This window comes from Ochlerotatus camptorhynchus, unplaced genomic scaffold, assembly GCF_037179485.1.
Source record: "Ochlerotatus camptorhynchus isolate MF236.1 unplaced genomic scaffold, CSIRO-AGI_Acam_v1.1 ptg000061l, whole genome shotgun sequence".
Taxonomy (NCBI): domain Eukaryota; kingdom Metazoa; phylum Arthropoda; class Insecta; order Diptera; family Culicidae; genus Ochlerotatus; species Ochlerotatus camptorhynchus.
In genome coordinates this window covers 25,735-44,680 of record NW_027040551.1, presented here as the reverse complement: position 1 = coordinate 44,680, position 18,946 = coordinate 25,735, and the positions used below count along the sequence as shown (strand labels likewise).

The 18,946-nt window shown below is 41.7% G+C and overlaps 1 protein-coding gene across 3 annotated transcripts in view; it reads left to right on the top strand.

Moving 5' to 3' along the window:
- Positions 1 to 18,127, top strand: part of Tk (Tachykinin) — a 239,578-nt gene extending 221,451 nt beyond the window's left edge. For all 3 annotated transcript variants that reach the window (XM_065239660.1, XM_065239657.1, XM_065239658.1), the window contains one exon: positions 17,297 to 18,127. In XM_065239660.1, coding sequence (XP_065095732.1) covers positions 17,297 to 17,326 — 30 coding nt within the window. In that variant the 3' untranslated portion in view covers positions 17,327 to 18,127. The remainder of the gene's footprint in view (positions 1 to 17,296) is intronic.
- Positions 18,128 to 18,946: the final 819 nt, after the last annotated feature.

The following is an 18,946-nucleotide window of genomic DNA, read 5'->3' as shown; positions in this document are numbered from 1 at the left end:
GAAACTATCACAACTTATGCAACCAATTAAATACAGCCATCAACTCTGCTTATGAGGACTATAACCGCAAAGTCGAAAATGAAGTCAAATCATGTCCTAAGAACTTTTTTAATTATGTAAACACGAAATTAAAAAGCAGCAATTTCCCTTCGCGAATGAATTTGGATGCAAATGTAGGTGAGAATTCTTCTGAAATTTGCAGTCTCTTTGCAAATTTCTTTCTACACCACATTTTCCGAAGAAGATCGTGACCGCGATTTCTTTGCATTCATTCCTGAAATTTCTAAAAACATCTCTGTCAACCAACTTTCTCAACATGAAGTCCTCAATGCACTAAAAAACTTAAACGCGTCGAAAGGGTCTGGACCTGACGGCATCGCACCCATATTTTTGAAAAACCTTTCTGAAGAACTCGCATTTCCTCTAGAGCGTCTTTTCAACATGTCTCTGAAAAATGGAAAATTCCCTGAAATTTGGAAATCATCTTATTTGGTACCTATTTTCAAATCAGGTGCAAAATCAGACATTCGCAATTATCGTGGAATTGCTATTATTTCTTGCATTCCAAAACTTTTTGAATCAATCGTAAATGGCAATATTTTTCAGCAGGTGAAAAATCTAATTACAAGTAAACAGCACGGCTTTTTTAAAGGTCGTTCAACTACCTCTAATCTTCTAGAATATGTATCTTTCATTATTAAAGCGTTGGACAGTGGCAAGCACGTTGAAGCGCTATACACCGACTTCAGTAAAGCATTTGACCGCATCGACATACCATTATTAATCCTCAAATTGCAGAAAATAGGAATGGAGCCTGGACTTTTGAATTGGCTTCAATCATACCTAACACATCGTAAACAAATAGTTCGCTTTCAAAATAAACTTTCAGAACCAATTTCAGTCACCTCTGGGGTACCCCAGGGTTCTCATTTAGGCCCACTTCTTTTTATTTTGTACATAAACGACATTTCCTACATACTTAAAAAAATAAAATTGCTTGTATATGCAGACGACATGAAGCTCTTTATGGAAATAAGTAATTCTAGCGATGCAGAAGAATTCCAGAATGAAATCAATATATTCCACACCTGGTGTAGTAAAAGTCTACTTAAACTGAACGTAAAAAAATGTACTGCAATAGCATTTAGCAGAAAAATTGAAACACTGCATATTGAAATATCATTAGGCAACCAAATAGTAGAAAAAAGCAAAATTGTAAGAGATCTAGGTGTAATCCTAGACTCCAAACTAACTTTTATAGAACATTATAATACTATCATTAGTAAAGCAAACAGAATGCTAGGCTTCATCAAAAGGTTCAGTCATAATTTCGAAGACCCATACACTATTAAGCTTTTATATACCACATATGTAAGGCCAATTCTGGAATACTGCCACCTAGTATGGAATCCATACATTTCCATACACGAAGAACGCATAGAATCTGTCCAAAAACAATTCCTTTTATATGCTTTACGTAAATTGAATTGGACTGCATTTCCATTACCATCTTATGAAGCGCGCTGCATGCTCATCAATATACAAACACTTAAGGAGCGCCGCCAATTTGCAATGCTTTTCTTCATCAACGACATTATTTCAATGCGCATAGATTCGGCAGAAATTCTCGCACAATTAAATTTTTACACACCTTGTCGATATCTTAGAACACGGAATTTATTTTCAGAAACATCGTACAGAACAAACTATGCAAAAAATAGCCCAATCAATCGAATGATGCGCCTATATAATTTGCATTGCGGAACTATTGACATCACTATGTTCAAGCAACAAATACAAACTAAGCTAAAACAGAATAGAATTAATGCATAGTATGTAAGTAAACATTGTAATAATCATTGTATGTAGTCTACACTGGCTTGACGAAATGGAAAATAGTAGCATTTAGATTATTATTCGAAGTCCCTCCTTTTTTACACATTCTGCACACAAAATAGCTTACCCCTCACAGAATTTCCCGCAGAATTTTATGTTTGGGGCGGGGCATAAAGTATCTTTTGCGCAGAATATGTAAAAAAGGATGGACTTCAAATGTTAAAGCAAATGCATATATAGAGGTACCAGACATGTTTTGTAGTGTCAGGTACTCTATTTTGTAATCTGTGAAAGGGAAATCACAAATCGAGTGTCAACAAAATACATGGCATGTTGAGAGATTGAGCTCGTGAGAGAGAATTTCTCTCTCAAATTTGAATTTTTTTGGCTCTCTGGGTACTGGTAGTAAAGCAGGTAAAATTGTATGGGAAAAATCATTTTTATTTAATTGTAGCTTGTTTAGCATTAATTTCCGGGAAAAAACTGAACAACAAAGCCCCTGACTAATTTCTTTAGGTTATCGTTCACTTTTTTTGACCAGAATATGCACCGTAATTGAATTATTCCCACTTCTCTCAATTTCTATATGGGGATTTTTATCACTTCCTACCAGCGGAACAGCGCCATCTCTGTGGAAAATGGTCGTACAAAATGATTAATATTGCAATGAAGGAACATATCAATGTAGGTGCACTGAAGAACAAACTCATTAAATACATCTCCAGATTAAGCTTAATAATTTAAATAATTTGCAAGTTCAAACATGTGTAGGTTAAAATCATTAAATCATAACTCGATACCCAACGCTGAATTTTTCAGGAGTACTATTTAGTAATGTAATCTGCAACCTGCGTAACCAAATCGCTTCCGATGCCGCTTCCGAGAGTGCGATGTACTCGGCTTGCATCGTAGATGTCGCCACGCAATTCTGTTTGCGGCTCGCCCAACTAACCGTTGCATGACCGACTTGAAACAGGAACCCGCTGGTAGACTTCCTATCTCGTGAATCTCCCGCCCAATCCACGTCGCTGAATCCGCTGAGTGTCAATTCTTTAGCTTGTCCACCATTCAGTCTCAGTTCGTAGTCCTCCGTTCCGATTAAGTACCTACCACCCTCTTCAGTACAACCCAATCCATCTGAGTGGGACCGCTACTCTTCCGGCTTAAAATAAACACCGCCACCGAGATGTCAGGTCTTGTATTTATTGACACATACAAGAGGGCACCTACCAAACTATGGTATTAGTCATTGTCAGGTAATGCCTCGCTGTCCTGCTTCCACTAGCCAACATCTAAACGGTACTTCGACTGCTTCGCTTTATCCAGCCCAAAACGAACAGCAATCTCGCGAATGAACGCTCGTTGGCTGAGGCAGAACACTCCACATTCATCTTTCCTCGCCCGGATACCGAGGAAATAACCGACCTCACCAAGAGATATGATATCGATTTGTTTTCCGCAAAGAATTCTCCAGCCGTGCTATATCCCGTTCTTCCTTGGCCATATCGTCAACGCGCATGAGCACGTATATCCACTCTCCGCTCTGTAGTTGCATCGAGTACAAGCAAGCATCCGACTCCGATTGATGAAAGCCGAGGTCCTGCAAAATCTCCTTCACTGTGTTGTTCCAGACCCTCGCGGCCTGTTTCAGCCCATAGAGACTGCGCTGCAGTTTACAAACGAGCTTCTCCTTACCTGGTACAGCTGACTCATGTATATTTCCTCGTCGAGGCTTCCGTTCAAGTAGGCATTCTTCACATCTACGTGTCGCACATGATACCGGTGACCTACGACAGTCAGAAGAACCCTCAGTGTCGCTTGCATAGCCACCGGCGCGAACACCTCTCCAAGTCAACGCCGGAACGCTCGGCGAAACCTTTGGTAACTAGCCTTGCTTTGATGAGATTGTCCCACCTTTTTTTTTAGGTTTGTGGTGGACGATTTATCTTCAAGATAATTAAATATGACATTTTAACCAGGTTAGCAAACAAAATCGAATTGGTTTCAATTACAGATATAAATTAAATTCAGTACTCTATATCCGTAATACGCGCGCGAGGCTCTAACCTTTGTAGACTACTTTTTTTTTAATTAATCTACTATTAAATCAAATATTAAAAATCCATCATCACCATCGTGGCGAACAGAAATAGTTTTTGCAGTGCTACAATAATTATTAAAAAAAAAATCGTTATGACAGCTATCTATATAAAATAATCCGTTAGAGATAACTTTGTCGAGACACATAATTTGTCAATTCATAAAAAAAAATCACTGGATAACTGTTCAAAAGACAGTTTTAACGTGTGAAATGCAGAGTCTTTAAAATTCTGTAAGTGTTGCTGAACGTTTGATATGTCTTAGCATCGAATTGAAAACATTTATTCCTTTATAATATAATGAATTTTGTGAGGCCAAGTCAAGAAATGTGTTGTGTTTATTTCAACCGCGTTTCTAGTATTATATCTATGAAAGTCTTTCAATTCAATCACACAAATATCGAGGCAGCAAACCGTTAACCGCCAACCCGAGCGTCTGTTCACCATGGAGATGCGGCTCAAACAGCGTCTGACTGGCATCCAGCGGCTGAATAAGAAATGCTCTTCCCCGGAAGCTACACCTAAGATGGCAGCCCCATCACGGCGGATAGGAGACCTTAGGCCAACCACCTACTGTCTCTGAAACCTTTACAATTGTTACAGAAACCAACAGAGAAGGACATCGAACTGATTTAACGGCAACGACTTTTAGTGCAAAACAACGGACACGAATTGGATCATGGAATGTATTGACGTTAGCCCAGCAGGGTAAACTGGCACAACTCGCCAACGAGGCGCGACGCATGAAGCTAGAAATCCTGGGACCGAGTGAAGTTCGTTGGCCAAACTTTGGAGAACACAAACTGCCGTCGGGACAGGTACTACTATACTCTGGTATTCGAGGTGAAAACGCTCCCCGCCATCGTGGAGTTGGTCTTCTACTTAGCGTTCAGGCAAGTGCTGCGCTCATCAAGCGGGAGCCTGTTAATGAGAGGATAATCGTTGCCAGATTTAGAACACGGGTTCGTAACCTTACCATAATCCAATGTGCGTCAACCGATGCTGCCGAGCTACAGGACAAGGAGAATTTAGTCAATGAATGCCGTCGTGGATAAGGTTCCAAAGGGTGACATCAAGATCTACACTGGCGACTTCAATGCGAAGATCGGCTCCGACAACACGGACTATGAGCGTGTCATGGGACACCATGGTCTCGGCGAAATGAGCGAGAACGGTGAGCTGTTTGCAGAATTTTGTGGAAATAACGACAGAGCTTTTTGCAGAATTTTGTGGAAATAACGACATGGTGATCGTGAAACGCTGGTTTGAGCACTTCAAACAACTTCTTCAAGTTTCGACGGCCAACCAGCCATCAACATCTCGGCATGATCCGCCTAGGGTGCGGCGCATCACTCGCGTCAATTCCGAGGCCCCATCACTGCAGGAGATTGAAGCAGCTATCCGAAGCATGAAATCCAACAAGGCTCCAGGGGTCGATCGCATATCAGCAGAGATGCTCAAAGCTGACCCCATGCTATCCGCACAAATGTTGCATCAACTATTCTGTAATATCTGGGACACCGCGACTTTTCCGGTCGACTGGATGCAGGGCATCTTAGTGAAGGCCCCAAAGAAGGGGGATCTGACTGTGTGCGACAATTGGCGAGGCATCATGTTACTGTGTATTGTTCTCAAAGTTCTGTGCAAAGTTATCCTGAATCGGATACAGGAGAAGATCGACGCGACTCTCCGACGGCAGCAGGCAGGATTCCGTGCCGGAAGATCTTGTGTGGACCATATTGTCACGCTCTGCATCATCCTGGAGCAGGTCAATGAATTCCAAGAGTCCCTTTATTTGGTATTCATTGACTACGAAAAAGCTTTCGACCGTCTCAATCACGAGAATCTGTGGGGCACCCTGAGACGCAAGGGAGCCCCGGATAAAATCGTCAACCTCATCGAAGCGCAGTATGAGGCTTTCACGTGCAGAGCTCTGCATAACGGAGCCTTGTCCGACCCTATCCGGGTAGTCACTGGTGTGAGACAAGGATGTATACTATCACCACTACTGTTTCTCATCGTAATCGACGAGATCATGGTAGGTGCAATTGACCGTGTACCGAACCGTGGGTTCCTTTGGCAGCCTATCACCATGGAACATCTCAATGACTTCGATTTGGCTGATGATGTTGCTCTACTAGCACAACGGCGCTCTGATATGCAGAGTAAGCTCAATGACCTAGCCGAACGCTCCTCTGCGGCGGGTCTCACCATCAACGTCAACAAGACCAAATCGTTGGATATCAACACGGGCAACCCTTCCAACTTTACGGTAACGGGACAAGCAGTGGAGAAGGTCGAAAGTTTCCAATATCTTGGCAGCCAAATAGCGTCGGATGGCGGGACCAAGAGCGACATAGGTGCACGAATCAAGAAGGCTAGGGCTGCCATTGAGAGTTTACGAAACGTATGGAGATCCAACCAGATAAGTCAACGCACCAAAATCCGAATTTTCAACTCGAACGTGAAATCTGTGTTGTTATACGCCAGCGAGACGTGGTGTGTATCAGCGGAGAACACTCAAAAGCTGCAGGTCTTCATCAACCGATGCCTGCGGTATATAATTCGTCCCTGGTGGCCTCACAACTGGATCTCGAATGCCGAGCTCCATCGTCGATGTCATCAGAAGCCGATAGCAACAGAAATTCGAGAGCAAAAGTGGAGGTGGGTCGGCCACACACTTCGACGGGGCGGAAACGAAATCTGCAAGCAAGCGCTGGATTGGAATCCGGCAGGACATTGCAGCAGAGGCAGACCCAGGGGCTCATGGCGGCGGAGCCTCAGTAAGGAAATTAAGCAAGTCGATAGGAATCTGACCGCTGTCACCAGATGAAGCGCCCAACTCCGTTGCGCATCCATGTTTCACTCCCGCTTTGAAGCGCCCAACGTAGAGCAACCACTCGCGTGGTCTTTCTTTTTTCGTTAAATGAATGACAGTGCAATTCCATTTCTACTGTATCCTGAGGTTGGAACTGTGCTCGTCCTCGAATAATAACTCATCAGAACAACTGCCCCGATTCTTTATTCTTCGAAACCTTTTATACATGAATTTGTTACTTAAACTCTACACAATATTTTTTCTCCAGTATGTACATATAAATCGAAACAGATAGTTTTTCTCTTGGAAAATCGGTGTCTGCTTTTTTACAAGAATTGATGCTCCCCGCGGTAGGAACGGCTATGTAAGATGTTTACTGTTTAATGTTTACTTTGACCTATCGCGAAGCACCGAGTTAAGCCAGCGTGCATCGCTGACGACGCAGTAGCAACTGTTTATAAACAACTGACCCCGGAAATGTGCGACATTGTCACTGCTGCTGTTAAGTTGTGTATTTTCTCCTACCGTATGGGGGTCTATTACTGGTTAATTTCTTACTCAGATTGATATTGGAATTTGAGGCTTTTGCACTGGGCCCAGGTCAAGGCAAAAGCGAGCAGCCGCCCAGGAGGGAAGTCTTTCACGTTGGCCCTATGCACCGCTGGTGGTACACAGGTCCCTTAAGTAGTAAGTAAACCGTTAACTGCTTCAAAAATGAACACCATAAATATACAATTCTTTGTTTCATCGACAACCATTGAAAGGTGTTTAACATAAAAGTTGAGGAAGTGAATCTATTGCATCTCAAAATCAAACGCATTATTTTCAAAAAAAAACATCATGCATCATGATCAAAAAAAAAAAAAAACAAATAACTCTAAGTTCATCTAATGTAATTGGTGAAAAACTTCAAATCTACAACTATTATTAACTGGCTGTTTTATTTTGTCAGGTTCATCGACCAATTCAATGGATTGATTAATCAATGAAACACTGTCTACAAAATAATCATTAAACTTAGCTGCAATTACTTGTTCTGACTATTCTAATGTGCCATTAAAAGATATGAATCGCGGTTTGCAATTACTAGGTTTTAATAAAGATTTCAAAATTTTCAATAACTCTTTGCTGTTGTTTTGATGCTGATCAATCTTCCTTTGTACATATTCACAACGAGTTTTCTTTATCGATTGTGAATACTTATTACGCGCGATTGTGTATCTAGTCCAATGATTGTCATTATCTGATCTACAAAACTTGTTGTACCATTTGTCTCGTTTCCGTTTAAAGCCTGGTACGCAGTTGAAAAGAAAACGGAAAAGTAATTTTGGAGGATTATTCCCAAAATAAAATTTGACAGCTAGGGCTTTTGATCTAATTTCCGTCCTACTAAGCACAACCCGCACTTTACCTCTCTTTTTTGACCGGGTTTTGAACAAAAAATGGAATATTTCTTTCAAAGATGACTTCTAAATTTATTCACCTTTCCATTCATATCTTTTGATTTGATAAAGAGTAACAAATTGTTGAGATATTGATCCAAATCTAATACTGCTTCTTGATTCTAAATTCGTCCTACGAGTTTCAATTCCGTCCTAAAGGCCTGTATAGAGATCGAAGCGAAGCGAAAATCTCATACAAAATACTAAATTTTTCACCTGCGTGAAAAACGCAATTGGAAAATTTTTCACTTTGCTTTGAACTGTAAACAGATACAATCCAGCGAAATCTAATGTTGTGGATCGCATCTTTTTCGCTTACGTTTATATTTTTTTTTCGCGCATGCAGCGCTCGCGAAAAGTTGACGTTTCGGGAGAGCGTATCTGTCAGAATTTCACTTCACCGGAGGTGTAAACTGATCGATTTCGTTTCACATGAACTGTAAACTGCGAAAAAAGGAAACTGGAAAATGTTCCACACACATTTTTTCCCAACCTTTTTCGCTAGCGAAATTTCATTATTTTTCGCGTGCTTCAAATTTCGTTTCGCTTCGATCTGTATACTAGGCTAAACGCTTCAAATGATTCGAATTATGGTTATCACGCCAACTAATATTAGAATCACCAGCTAAAATATTTAATTTACTAGAATCAAGGAATATCTCGAGCCAGTTCTCTAAAACTTCAACAAAACGCTGGTCACTAGAACTGGGAGAATGATACAAAACACCATAATTACCCATCTTCATGCCCCGTACAACTGGAATGCCCAAGAACCAGTTGCCATCAATAACTTCGTTGGTACGAAGGTTGAATTGAACAGATTCTTTGACATAAATAGCAACACCGCCAGTGTGTCTAGAATGTGATAAACAAGCAGCAACAATAGGGGAAATGTCTCTAATGTTGGCCTATGGATCTAAGATTGGGCCTATTGCTAAAAATCTGCTATTTATCAATTTTACCTAGATGAACGCATTATTGGGACGTTACTAATGGATATTTGTGGTTGCTATTGAAAATGTAGTCGATTGGTGAATTTATGTATGGGCCCAAATTAGGGACACTTAGGCCGACATTACCTGCATTTCCCCTATATCCCGTAATATTATACTGATCAAAAGCTTCAGTTTCTACAATGTCAGTTTCAGATAATAAAACTAGAAGAGGACGTTTTTCCTCAACAATCTGACGTAATGCTACGTAGTTTGTTGACAACCCCGCAATATTAAAATACAAAAAATCGAATTGATTCAGATTCCTGAAACTTGGCTGCTATTTATTGAAACGCAAGCTGCTTTTCTTCTGATCAAAAAGTCTTTTATAGAGCAAACAATCTGAGCAAAATGCGGCATGGTTGACGTCCTAGTTCATTTTACGTTTTTTATTCATTTTCAAACAATTAATACATTTCAACACCGTTGACGTAACGGCGCCGGTGGTGTAGTGGTAAGCGTGATTACCTCTCACCCCAGCAGGCCTGGGTTCAATCCCAGTCGGTGCCACCGGGATGTTCTAAGGCATAACATCTCTGATCACGCCTTCCTTCGGATGGGAAGTAAAGCCGTTGGTCCCCGGTTCATGAGTTGATGGGTCGATAGGTAGGGTCCAGGTGTGGGAGCTGCCTTCCTGGCACGTCGGTAGCATTGGTGCTCAGCATGGAAAACAAGATCGACGGAAAAACAAACAAAGGGAAAAAAAAATACAGTTGGCGTACACTTCGACATTTTGTGTGGTTGGCTGCACCTAGAGCATCTCTCACAATTTTTGCAATCCATGCTCTTGTGCCCAAAATCTCCACATTTGAAGCATCTCAACACATTAATCGCGGGAACTATCGAGCACCGATCATATCCTACATTTACTTTTTTCGCATATAACAAACATTTATACGTATCGACATCGGCTTCAATTACAACACTAAACTTGTTATAAGTGAAGCGTGGATTTTCAAACACGTTCACTACTTTTACATCATTAATAGCGATGTCTTCATTATGACTTTTTAAGTAGTCAATGAAGACATCGGAGGAATACTGATCGCTCATGCCCACTATTTTCAATCTTGGCACCAAAGTAGGACAACAGCACTATATTTTTCACCCAGATTGCTTTCAATACCAGTTTTTACATCATTTAGATTAGCTCCTGTTGCACATTCAACAATAATAGAGCCATCTTTACCATTCCTAAAATTACTGATTTTGTGTTTTTGGATCTAATCGTGTTTTCAAAAACTTACGAGTATCTTCGCAAGCTTGTTTGGATTCTTTCGGTTTAATCGCAATGACCGTACGAGTCTTACGATTATTCGGTTTGTTACTATTACTAATATTTTTATTTGTACTTGTACTAGCACGACTAGATCTTTTTACAACATCCGCAAAACTCGCATTTTCTTGAAAAACATCATCAGTCGTTGTTACTATTTTGAAATTTACGTTTTTTGCGTCTGGGATTTCGGTCCGATTCAGAATGAACCGTCCTAAATGCAACATTCGTTGCAGCTAATTTCTTTTCCGTACTAATTTCTAAACATGAACTAGTCATCGTGTTCCATTTCTCACTAATTAATTTTTCAAAGCAACTTAAAGAAACTTTCAAATTTAGTTGCATTTTTTCCATGCCAATTCTCAACGCGTTGTCTATTTGAGCAGCAACGTTGTTTCGTATACCAGTGATAGAGTCAGCAACAGAAGACAATTGCTTAATTGCTTCCCCCATCATTTTTGTATCCGAAACCGATACATTCTGCTCGTCACAACTCTGATCTGACAGTCAATTACTACACTTGAATAGAACATTTGCATTATCTGTGATAAGCTTTGCCTGAGTCCGCGTAAGTGTAGTACACTTGCAATGAAATACACGAGCACACTTACCGACACAGATAACCGGCAAATCACTTACCAAAATCCCCAAATTACATATTGAACACTCAGCCATATATATCACCTATACACATAAACTTTACATGAACACTACAGAGACACAAGTAAAAACGAACGAAAGCAGAAATTTACAAAGCCGCAGCTTACTAAATTAGCTTAACGGGCGAAGGAAAAAAAACACAACTGAACGAGAAACAGCTGCAGCAGCAACCGTTCTCCTACTTATCCAATAAATTATCACTAAGGGGCACTCGTAGGATCAATTCTACTGCGGCACAAGCACAATTTCACCCTTAATTAATCGAATATTTATCACAGCACGGCGAAATAAACTATAAAATTCGCCATTACCAATACCAATACTTTGAATCGCACCGTCTACCCACGCGAGTCCTTCTTCTCCTTGAGCCTATCGCTTGTCTCCCCGTAGGCAACGGCACGAGGGACCATGTACCTTTGGATAAAAGTGACTGGTATTCCTCGTCCATGGCTCCGACCCACTCCGTTCTGTTGACACTGCTGATCACTTCCTTGTAAAGGGTGTCCACGATGAAATTGCCACACTATAAAATTGCTCTAACTTTTTAACCGTTGGGTAGAATTTAATGAAAATTTGGGTGGATTTAGTTCATAGTGCATTATTTACATCCTGCAAGTTTTAAAGTCCTATGATCAAAACTCGCGGAAATGGAGTCGAAAGAACAGCTCGTGCGTGATAAAATCTTGCGCATTCATCACGAGAACAAGGATCTCTCGCATCGTTCCATCGCTAAAACGTTGGGAATCGCGAATTCCACGGTGTCGCGAGTGATTAAGCGGTTCGAGGAACGGTTGACCACCGATCGGAAGCCCAGAAGTGAAGGAAAAAGTATTCCGTACAACACCAAAAATCACAACCGCGTAGTTGGGGCCTTCAACCGAAATCCGAACGCCTCCGTTAGGGATGTGGCTAAGAAGCTGCACCTAAGCCGAAGTTTTGTCCAGAAGGCCAAAACTAAGGCTGGGCTTCGAACGTTCAAGGTACAAAAGGCCCCTAATCGCGACGAGAAGCAGAACAAGTCAGCCAAAACCCGTGCCAGGAAGTTGTACCTCAACATGCTGACGAAAGTTGAATGCTGCATCATGGACGACGAAACATATGTGAAGGCCGACTTCAAACAGATCCCCGGCAACCTGTTTTTCACGGCCAAGGATAAGTTCAGCGTTCCGGAGCATGTCCGCACTCAGAAGATGTCCAAATTTGCGAAGAAATTCCTGGTTTGGCAAGCCATCTGCACGCGCGGGAAGCGGAGTGCACCTTTCGTGACCCAGGACACGATGAACGGACAGGTGTACATAAAAGAGTGCCTCCAGAAGCGGCTGCTTCCTCTCCTGAAGGCCCACAACGTCCCAACAATCTTCTGGCCGGATTTGGCCTCATGCCACTACTCCAAGGACGTGCTGAAGTGGTATGCGGACAATAAGGTCAATTTCGTGCCGAAAATGTTCAACCCTCCCAACACTCCGGAGCTCCGCCCCATCGAGAAGTACTGGGCGATTATGAAGCAGCACCTTCTTAAACGACCTAAGGTAGTGAAGACAGTCGAGGAACTGAAGAAAATATGGGTTTACATGCAAAAAACGGTTGATTCACAGGTTGTGCAGAATCTTATGGCCGGGGTTAAGGCCAAGGTGCGGGCATTTGCGTATGGACTGTAAATAAAATACGAGTAAAATGGTAAAATGAAGTTTAATAGTTATTTCTCAATCCCTGAAAATTTGATGGCAATCGGATGAAAACTCGAATTTTGCGAATCAATTTTGTGTGTGGCAATTTCATCGTGGACACCCTTTAGTCTTTTGGTTCACTCTCACTAAGTCACGCCACGCCAACAACGTAATCCTCCATACGCTTCGGCAGCGCACCAGAAGTCGACCGCGTCGTGGTTCTTCAACGCTTGTGTCTTCATGCAGATCAAAGTACTCCTGATTGGTTGTATCAGTGTCGCTCAAACCGTGAAATGATGGTTCTTCCTGGAGACTCCAATCAGCGCCGCTTCCGGTTAGCCTTGGCTCGACCTCCACTTGCTGTTGTCATCCAGCTTTACATCCGGTGGCTCTGTCTTCAAATCAAACAGCAACTGCTCCGCTTGTTCCGGAACTCGCTCCTCACCCCTTTGCGTCCCGACTGACGGTAATCTTGTTCGTCTACTTGTCTAGAAATCGGTAGGCCTTGGATCCGCCAACGAAGGTAAGCTTCTTCGTCTTACTCTCAAGCTTGCTATGCTTAACGGCGTCGGTGGTGTAGTGGTATGCGTGATTACCTCTCACCCCAGCAGGCCTGGGTACAATCCCAGTCGGCGCCGCCGGGATGTTCTGAGGCATAACATCTCTGATCACGCCTTCCTTCGGATGGGAAGTAAAGCCGTTGGTCCCCGGTTCATGAGTTGATGGGTCGATAGGTAGGGTCCAGGTGTGGGAGCTGCCTTCCTGCACGTCGGTAGCATTGGTGCTCAGCACGGAAAACAAGATCGACGGAAAAAACAAACCAAAGGAAAAAAAAAAATCTTGCTATGCTTTACGGCGGGACATGAACAAAGGCCTGACAACCAAACACTTTCAGATGGCTGATGTTTGATTTGTGGCCACTGCATTACTCGAAAGGAGTTTTATCCATGGTACGGCTTGGTACACGATTCTGGATGTATGCAGCAGTAACGATTGCCTCTCCCCAGTACTGCTTCTGTATGCCAGCATCGACAAGCAGGCACATTGCCATCTCTTGCAAACAACGGTTACACCGCTCGGCAATACCATTTTGTTCCGGGGGGTAGCCTGCTGTCAGCTGCATTTCTATACCTTCGTCGCTGTAGAACTGCTTCAGCTCATTTTTCACGAATTCACTACCGCGATCGGAACGAATGATCCGCGGCTTTCGTCCGAACTTATTTTTAAGCAAATACAAGACGAGATATCGACTGTAATCGTCGATAAAGGTCATAAAGTACTTCCACCCTCCGACTGTCGTGTTGCTCATAGGACCATACAAGTCCGTATAAATCAAATCCAGTGGCTGTGTGCTTTTCCATACCGACTGCTGCGGGAATGGTAAGCGCGTCATTTTTCCTTCCAGGCAAGGCTCACACACGACTCTTACCCCGCAGTCGACCATCTTCATTCTAGTACAAGCTACTCGTTCTTGATCCTGTCAAACACCGAGGGATGCCGATGTCCGAGGTGTCGATGCCACGTATGCTGGCAGCTAGTAGTGTGGTTCTTTTGTTTTGCCACGGCTGCACACTCGGACTGCCTTAACTCGTATAAATCACCGCTTCGTCCACCTAGAGCAATGATCTTGTTCGACTGGTCAATAACTTCGACACTGTCACGCTTGAACAAAACACTATAGCCACAGACAAACAGACATAACACATTGAATATTTCTCACTGTAAAACATCGTCGCTAAAACATTACCGCCATCTGTTGAGTACACTGTGGTGGGCACTACACTGAACAGATGGCGGTAGTGTGTAAACGTCAAACGCAAGGGAATTGACTATGCGCGCCCACAGGTGGCGGTACTACCAACTACGATACATTTAAATTGTCCGTTAAATGCTTGTTCGATGAACAACTTGTGAGTGTTTTGTCTGTTTGTCTGTGCTATGGCCTTAGACCACTATTTCGCTGACGGACAACAGCCCAATGTCCAAGCCAGGTACATAGAGAACCTTTCGGAGCTCTGTCTTGATCGGACTTCCTGCTCCCGTGACGCCTCTAACGCACCCGCTGCCAAAACCGCCTGACCGTGCACTGTTTCCGTTGGTCATCGACACCTGCACGTTCGACGACGCAACCAACTCATCAAAAATCCGCTTGTCGCAGGTGATATGGCACGACACACCGCTGTCGACTGTCCACGCACTTTTTCTTTTTGCCAAACTAGTGGATTCACTTTTTTCTTGCACCAGAAACACTGTAGCAACTTTATCCTTATCCGTCGCTTGCTTTGCCTTCGTTTGCTGCTTCTAGGCTGCCAGTTTGCTTCCAGAAGACTTGCCTCCATCCACATTCATCGAAGTGTCCGGGTTTCCTGCAGAAATAGCAGACTTTTTCCGTGTTCGCCTTCTGCGTCTTGAGCACCTGTTCCTTCGACGATGACTTTCCACTCCACTCCATTCGCTTATGGTATTCATCTATGAGCTTCGAACGAACCAGCTCTATGGTGATATCATCGTCTGGTCGAGCCTCTAAAGCCGATGCCAAAAAATGGTACGGCTTCTTAAAACCATGGCGATTTTCAGCTTTTCCTGCAAGTCCAGGCCAGCATTTTCCAACTTATCGAAGCGTATCTATTTTCAGAAGGTGCTTTTTGACGTCTCCGGATTCCCCGAGCTTCGAATCACAAAGTCGGATCAGCAACGACAACTGGGACGTTATTGTCGATTTTTCATGGTACGCCTTTAATGCATCCCATACCGCTCTCGCTGATGTGCAATTTTTGATGAGCGGATACTGGCTCTGCTCGATGCATAGACCAATTGTGGCTCTTGCCTTTTTATCCACCTTCCGCCAAGCTTCCGTCCCCGGTTCCGGTTTAACTTCGTCCACCGTGTGCCAAAATTCCTCCCTGGTCAAAAAAATGTCCATTTGGAACTTCCATGTTCCATAGTTCCTGTTCCCGAGCTTGATGATTGAGAATTCATCTGCCATTCCGGTCACATCCAGCAACTTTCCGGCGGGTAACAACTCCACACCTCACCGTTTTTGCACCAGCCGAAGACAACAAACAAAATCCGTCTTTTCACTACCGATACCGAACCGATTCCGCAAATTCCGATACTGGGCCAATAACCTGTCGGTTAAAGTATGGCCAAAGCAGAGAAACGATCGCAGGGAACCTTCAACCGCGTAGAAAAATACGGAAACTCGATTGATTTTACGAAACGTGTTTATTATTGCGTATAAGAAACCAAAGTTAATACATTTCAAGGTGTTGAACATTTCTCTCTTTGCTTATGTTCAGTGTGATAGCCGGCGCCGGTGGTGTAGTGGTAAGCGTGACTGCTTTCTCACCCCAATGCGTCTGGGTTCAATCCCAGCCGAGGTCGGTGGGATTTTTCTGAGGCATAAAAATCTCTGGTCACGTCTTCCTTAGGAAGGGAAGTAAAGCCGTTGGTCCCGGCCCATATGTGTGTTTTTAATGGGTGCGATATCCTACGCAGGTGTGGAAGCTGCCTTCCTGCACATTCGATTGCCATCAATGGATGGCAATCGATGTCCGTCGGTGATTGGCACTAGATTGCGGAACAGAGACCGACGTTAAATAAAGGAAAGAAGAAGAAAAAGAAGAAGACCTCTAACGTAACAACCACCAAGAATGAATCAATTTCTGGTTCAAGTGCAAAAGAAGAACGTAAGGATCTACGATCTTTTTCGTAAGTACACAATAACAACAATTGTATCGCCAGTATTGTATTTTATTTTTTATTTACTCATTCTCTGTTTTATTTTTTTTTTTTTCATAATTTCAGATCATCGAGTTGAAGTTTATCATTCCGTCGGATCCAACTAAAACCCATATCCGGAAGGAAGCTCTGTAGATCCAAAATGATCATAAAAATGAATGAACCATGTTGACATTTTTAAACTCAGAGCTTATTTTTATGGATTTTAATAAATATTCAGAATGATGCTCCCATTGCAGTGTTTCTTATTTTGCAACTATTTTTTGTTTTTCATTAACGCAAGTAGACAGAACTTTTAAAAAAATGCCAAGATTCAGAATTTTTTTTACCGTAGGGATGCTTTTGCCGAGCAATCAGTTAATATTTTTACTGAGGTTTAAGGCAAAAATTGACTATCGTAAATTTTATGATTACCGAGATCCTCGGCAAATTTACTGTTTGGTTTCCGAGATGGTTACCGAGCACTCAGCGGTGCCCATCTCGACAATTGTTTTGCTGTGATTCGGCGAAAAAAAACTTTGTGTATAGTATGCCGAAACATCATTTCGACGTCAGCTGCGCGATACACGACTTTGACATGATGTTTTGACATGTTAGATGATGCCAAAATTCCGCCACACCAGTGAGCGTTTAGCATTACCATCCAAAAATAAAACGAGATTATCCTATGGATTATTTTCGCAAAAAATTTCGTGATACCTAAATTTTTCTTCGATTCTTAAAAAAAAACATTAAAATTAACCAATTTTACTTCTACCGTTTCAGATACAATATATGATGAATGAAACATTTTAAACATCCTTCACAAGGCAAAGCAAGTATCTCCAGTAAACTACAAATCATCTCAATGAATGCCAAACTTAGTGTACTATAGCATTTCAATTGAAATTATGTATTTTGTTATGATTTTTTATTGGCCTCCAATATTATGATTTATATGTCTATTCAGCTGCTATGAAAATTCTAAATAGAATTATAAACTTGCATATTCAGAAGATAGATTGGTTACATAACTTTTATTAAATGATAAACACTGTTTGCTTATTAATGCTTATGTTTATGTCATGGATAAAATAGTTAACTATTAAGTCTGTACTAACAACTACTATGTTGTTTCACCATTTTTAGTATGACAAAAATCACGAAACTACTTGATGGCTGGAAAAACGTATCCTTTTGAACGTCACCTTCGTTCCAGTGCGTTCGTTTTAGAAACTTTCAGTGTTATAGCAACGGAATGGCAGAATACAGACTTAATGATTAATTTCTCAATTTATTCGAACAAATTGGTGTCGTGTCAGCACTATACTAGCTAATTAAACGTTTTTTCAGGGAAAATTGTGAAATTCAAATCTTTCAATGTCTCATTTAAACTCAATCGATCGAGTATAGTAGGTATTAGCTAAATTATCACCATCTGTATATGTGATTGTAACATTTAGAAAATGATTATTATGACATTTAGACAACAGAAAAATAATATTGAATTTTATTGATTGGGAACATATCATCTGAGATTGTAGAACACTAATAGTAACACAAACTATGTGTAATGCACTATACACTATAAAATAAAAATAAACTTAAGAAGCAATGTAAAGTTGAACATAATGATGCGAATTCTTAATTGATAACTTTATTGAAATAAAAAGAAAGCCTCATCTACCGTCAGTCGATCCTGTTGGTATTGATGCCCTAGACTAGCTGCTGGCTGCCTTTGGCATAGAATCACGCGGCGAAGGAATTGCCTGAGCTCAACAAAAGAGGGAAAGGAGAAGTCTCGTTCCAACCTCGCTCGACTACAGTTCTCCGTCGGTCGCATTCATCGTGTGCTCAGGAAGGGCAGCTACGTCGAGCCTGTTGGACCGGTGCACTGTGGGGCAGCGAAGCCATTCGTGTGGCCAAAACCTCTAGCGCCGTTGATTTACTTTCTACAGCAATACAATGTTCTACAAAGTTGCTCAATACTAAAAGCGCCATCTTTTGAATGTTTCATATTAGTTCATTTTTACGCCACATAGGTGGCGCTCGAGTCTATCTTTTGAACGGAGCATCCTAGCCGAATGGTTTTTACAGCAAAGTTGTGTAATTTGATGTGTTGAGAAATGTTGTCGAAAACATCGAAACTCTATTACTCACATTAAGCGAGATATTGGGCAATTAGGAAAACTAACCTCTAAAATTGCATTTTTCCTTTTTTTCACCTATATACGTCAAATGTATAAGTTTTATACCCTGATAATTAACAAAAAGGTTTGACTCATCCAATAAATACCCATTACTTTATATATCATGCCTTATTATAAAGTTATTAACATAAATGTCTCAAAAAAGTGATGTATAAAAATGTCAATTACTCTAAATATAGCAAAAAGTAGCAGCCAATTTTTTTTACAGTGATTAGTGTAGACCTTG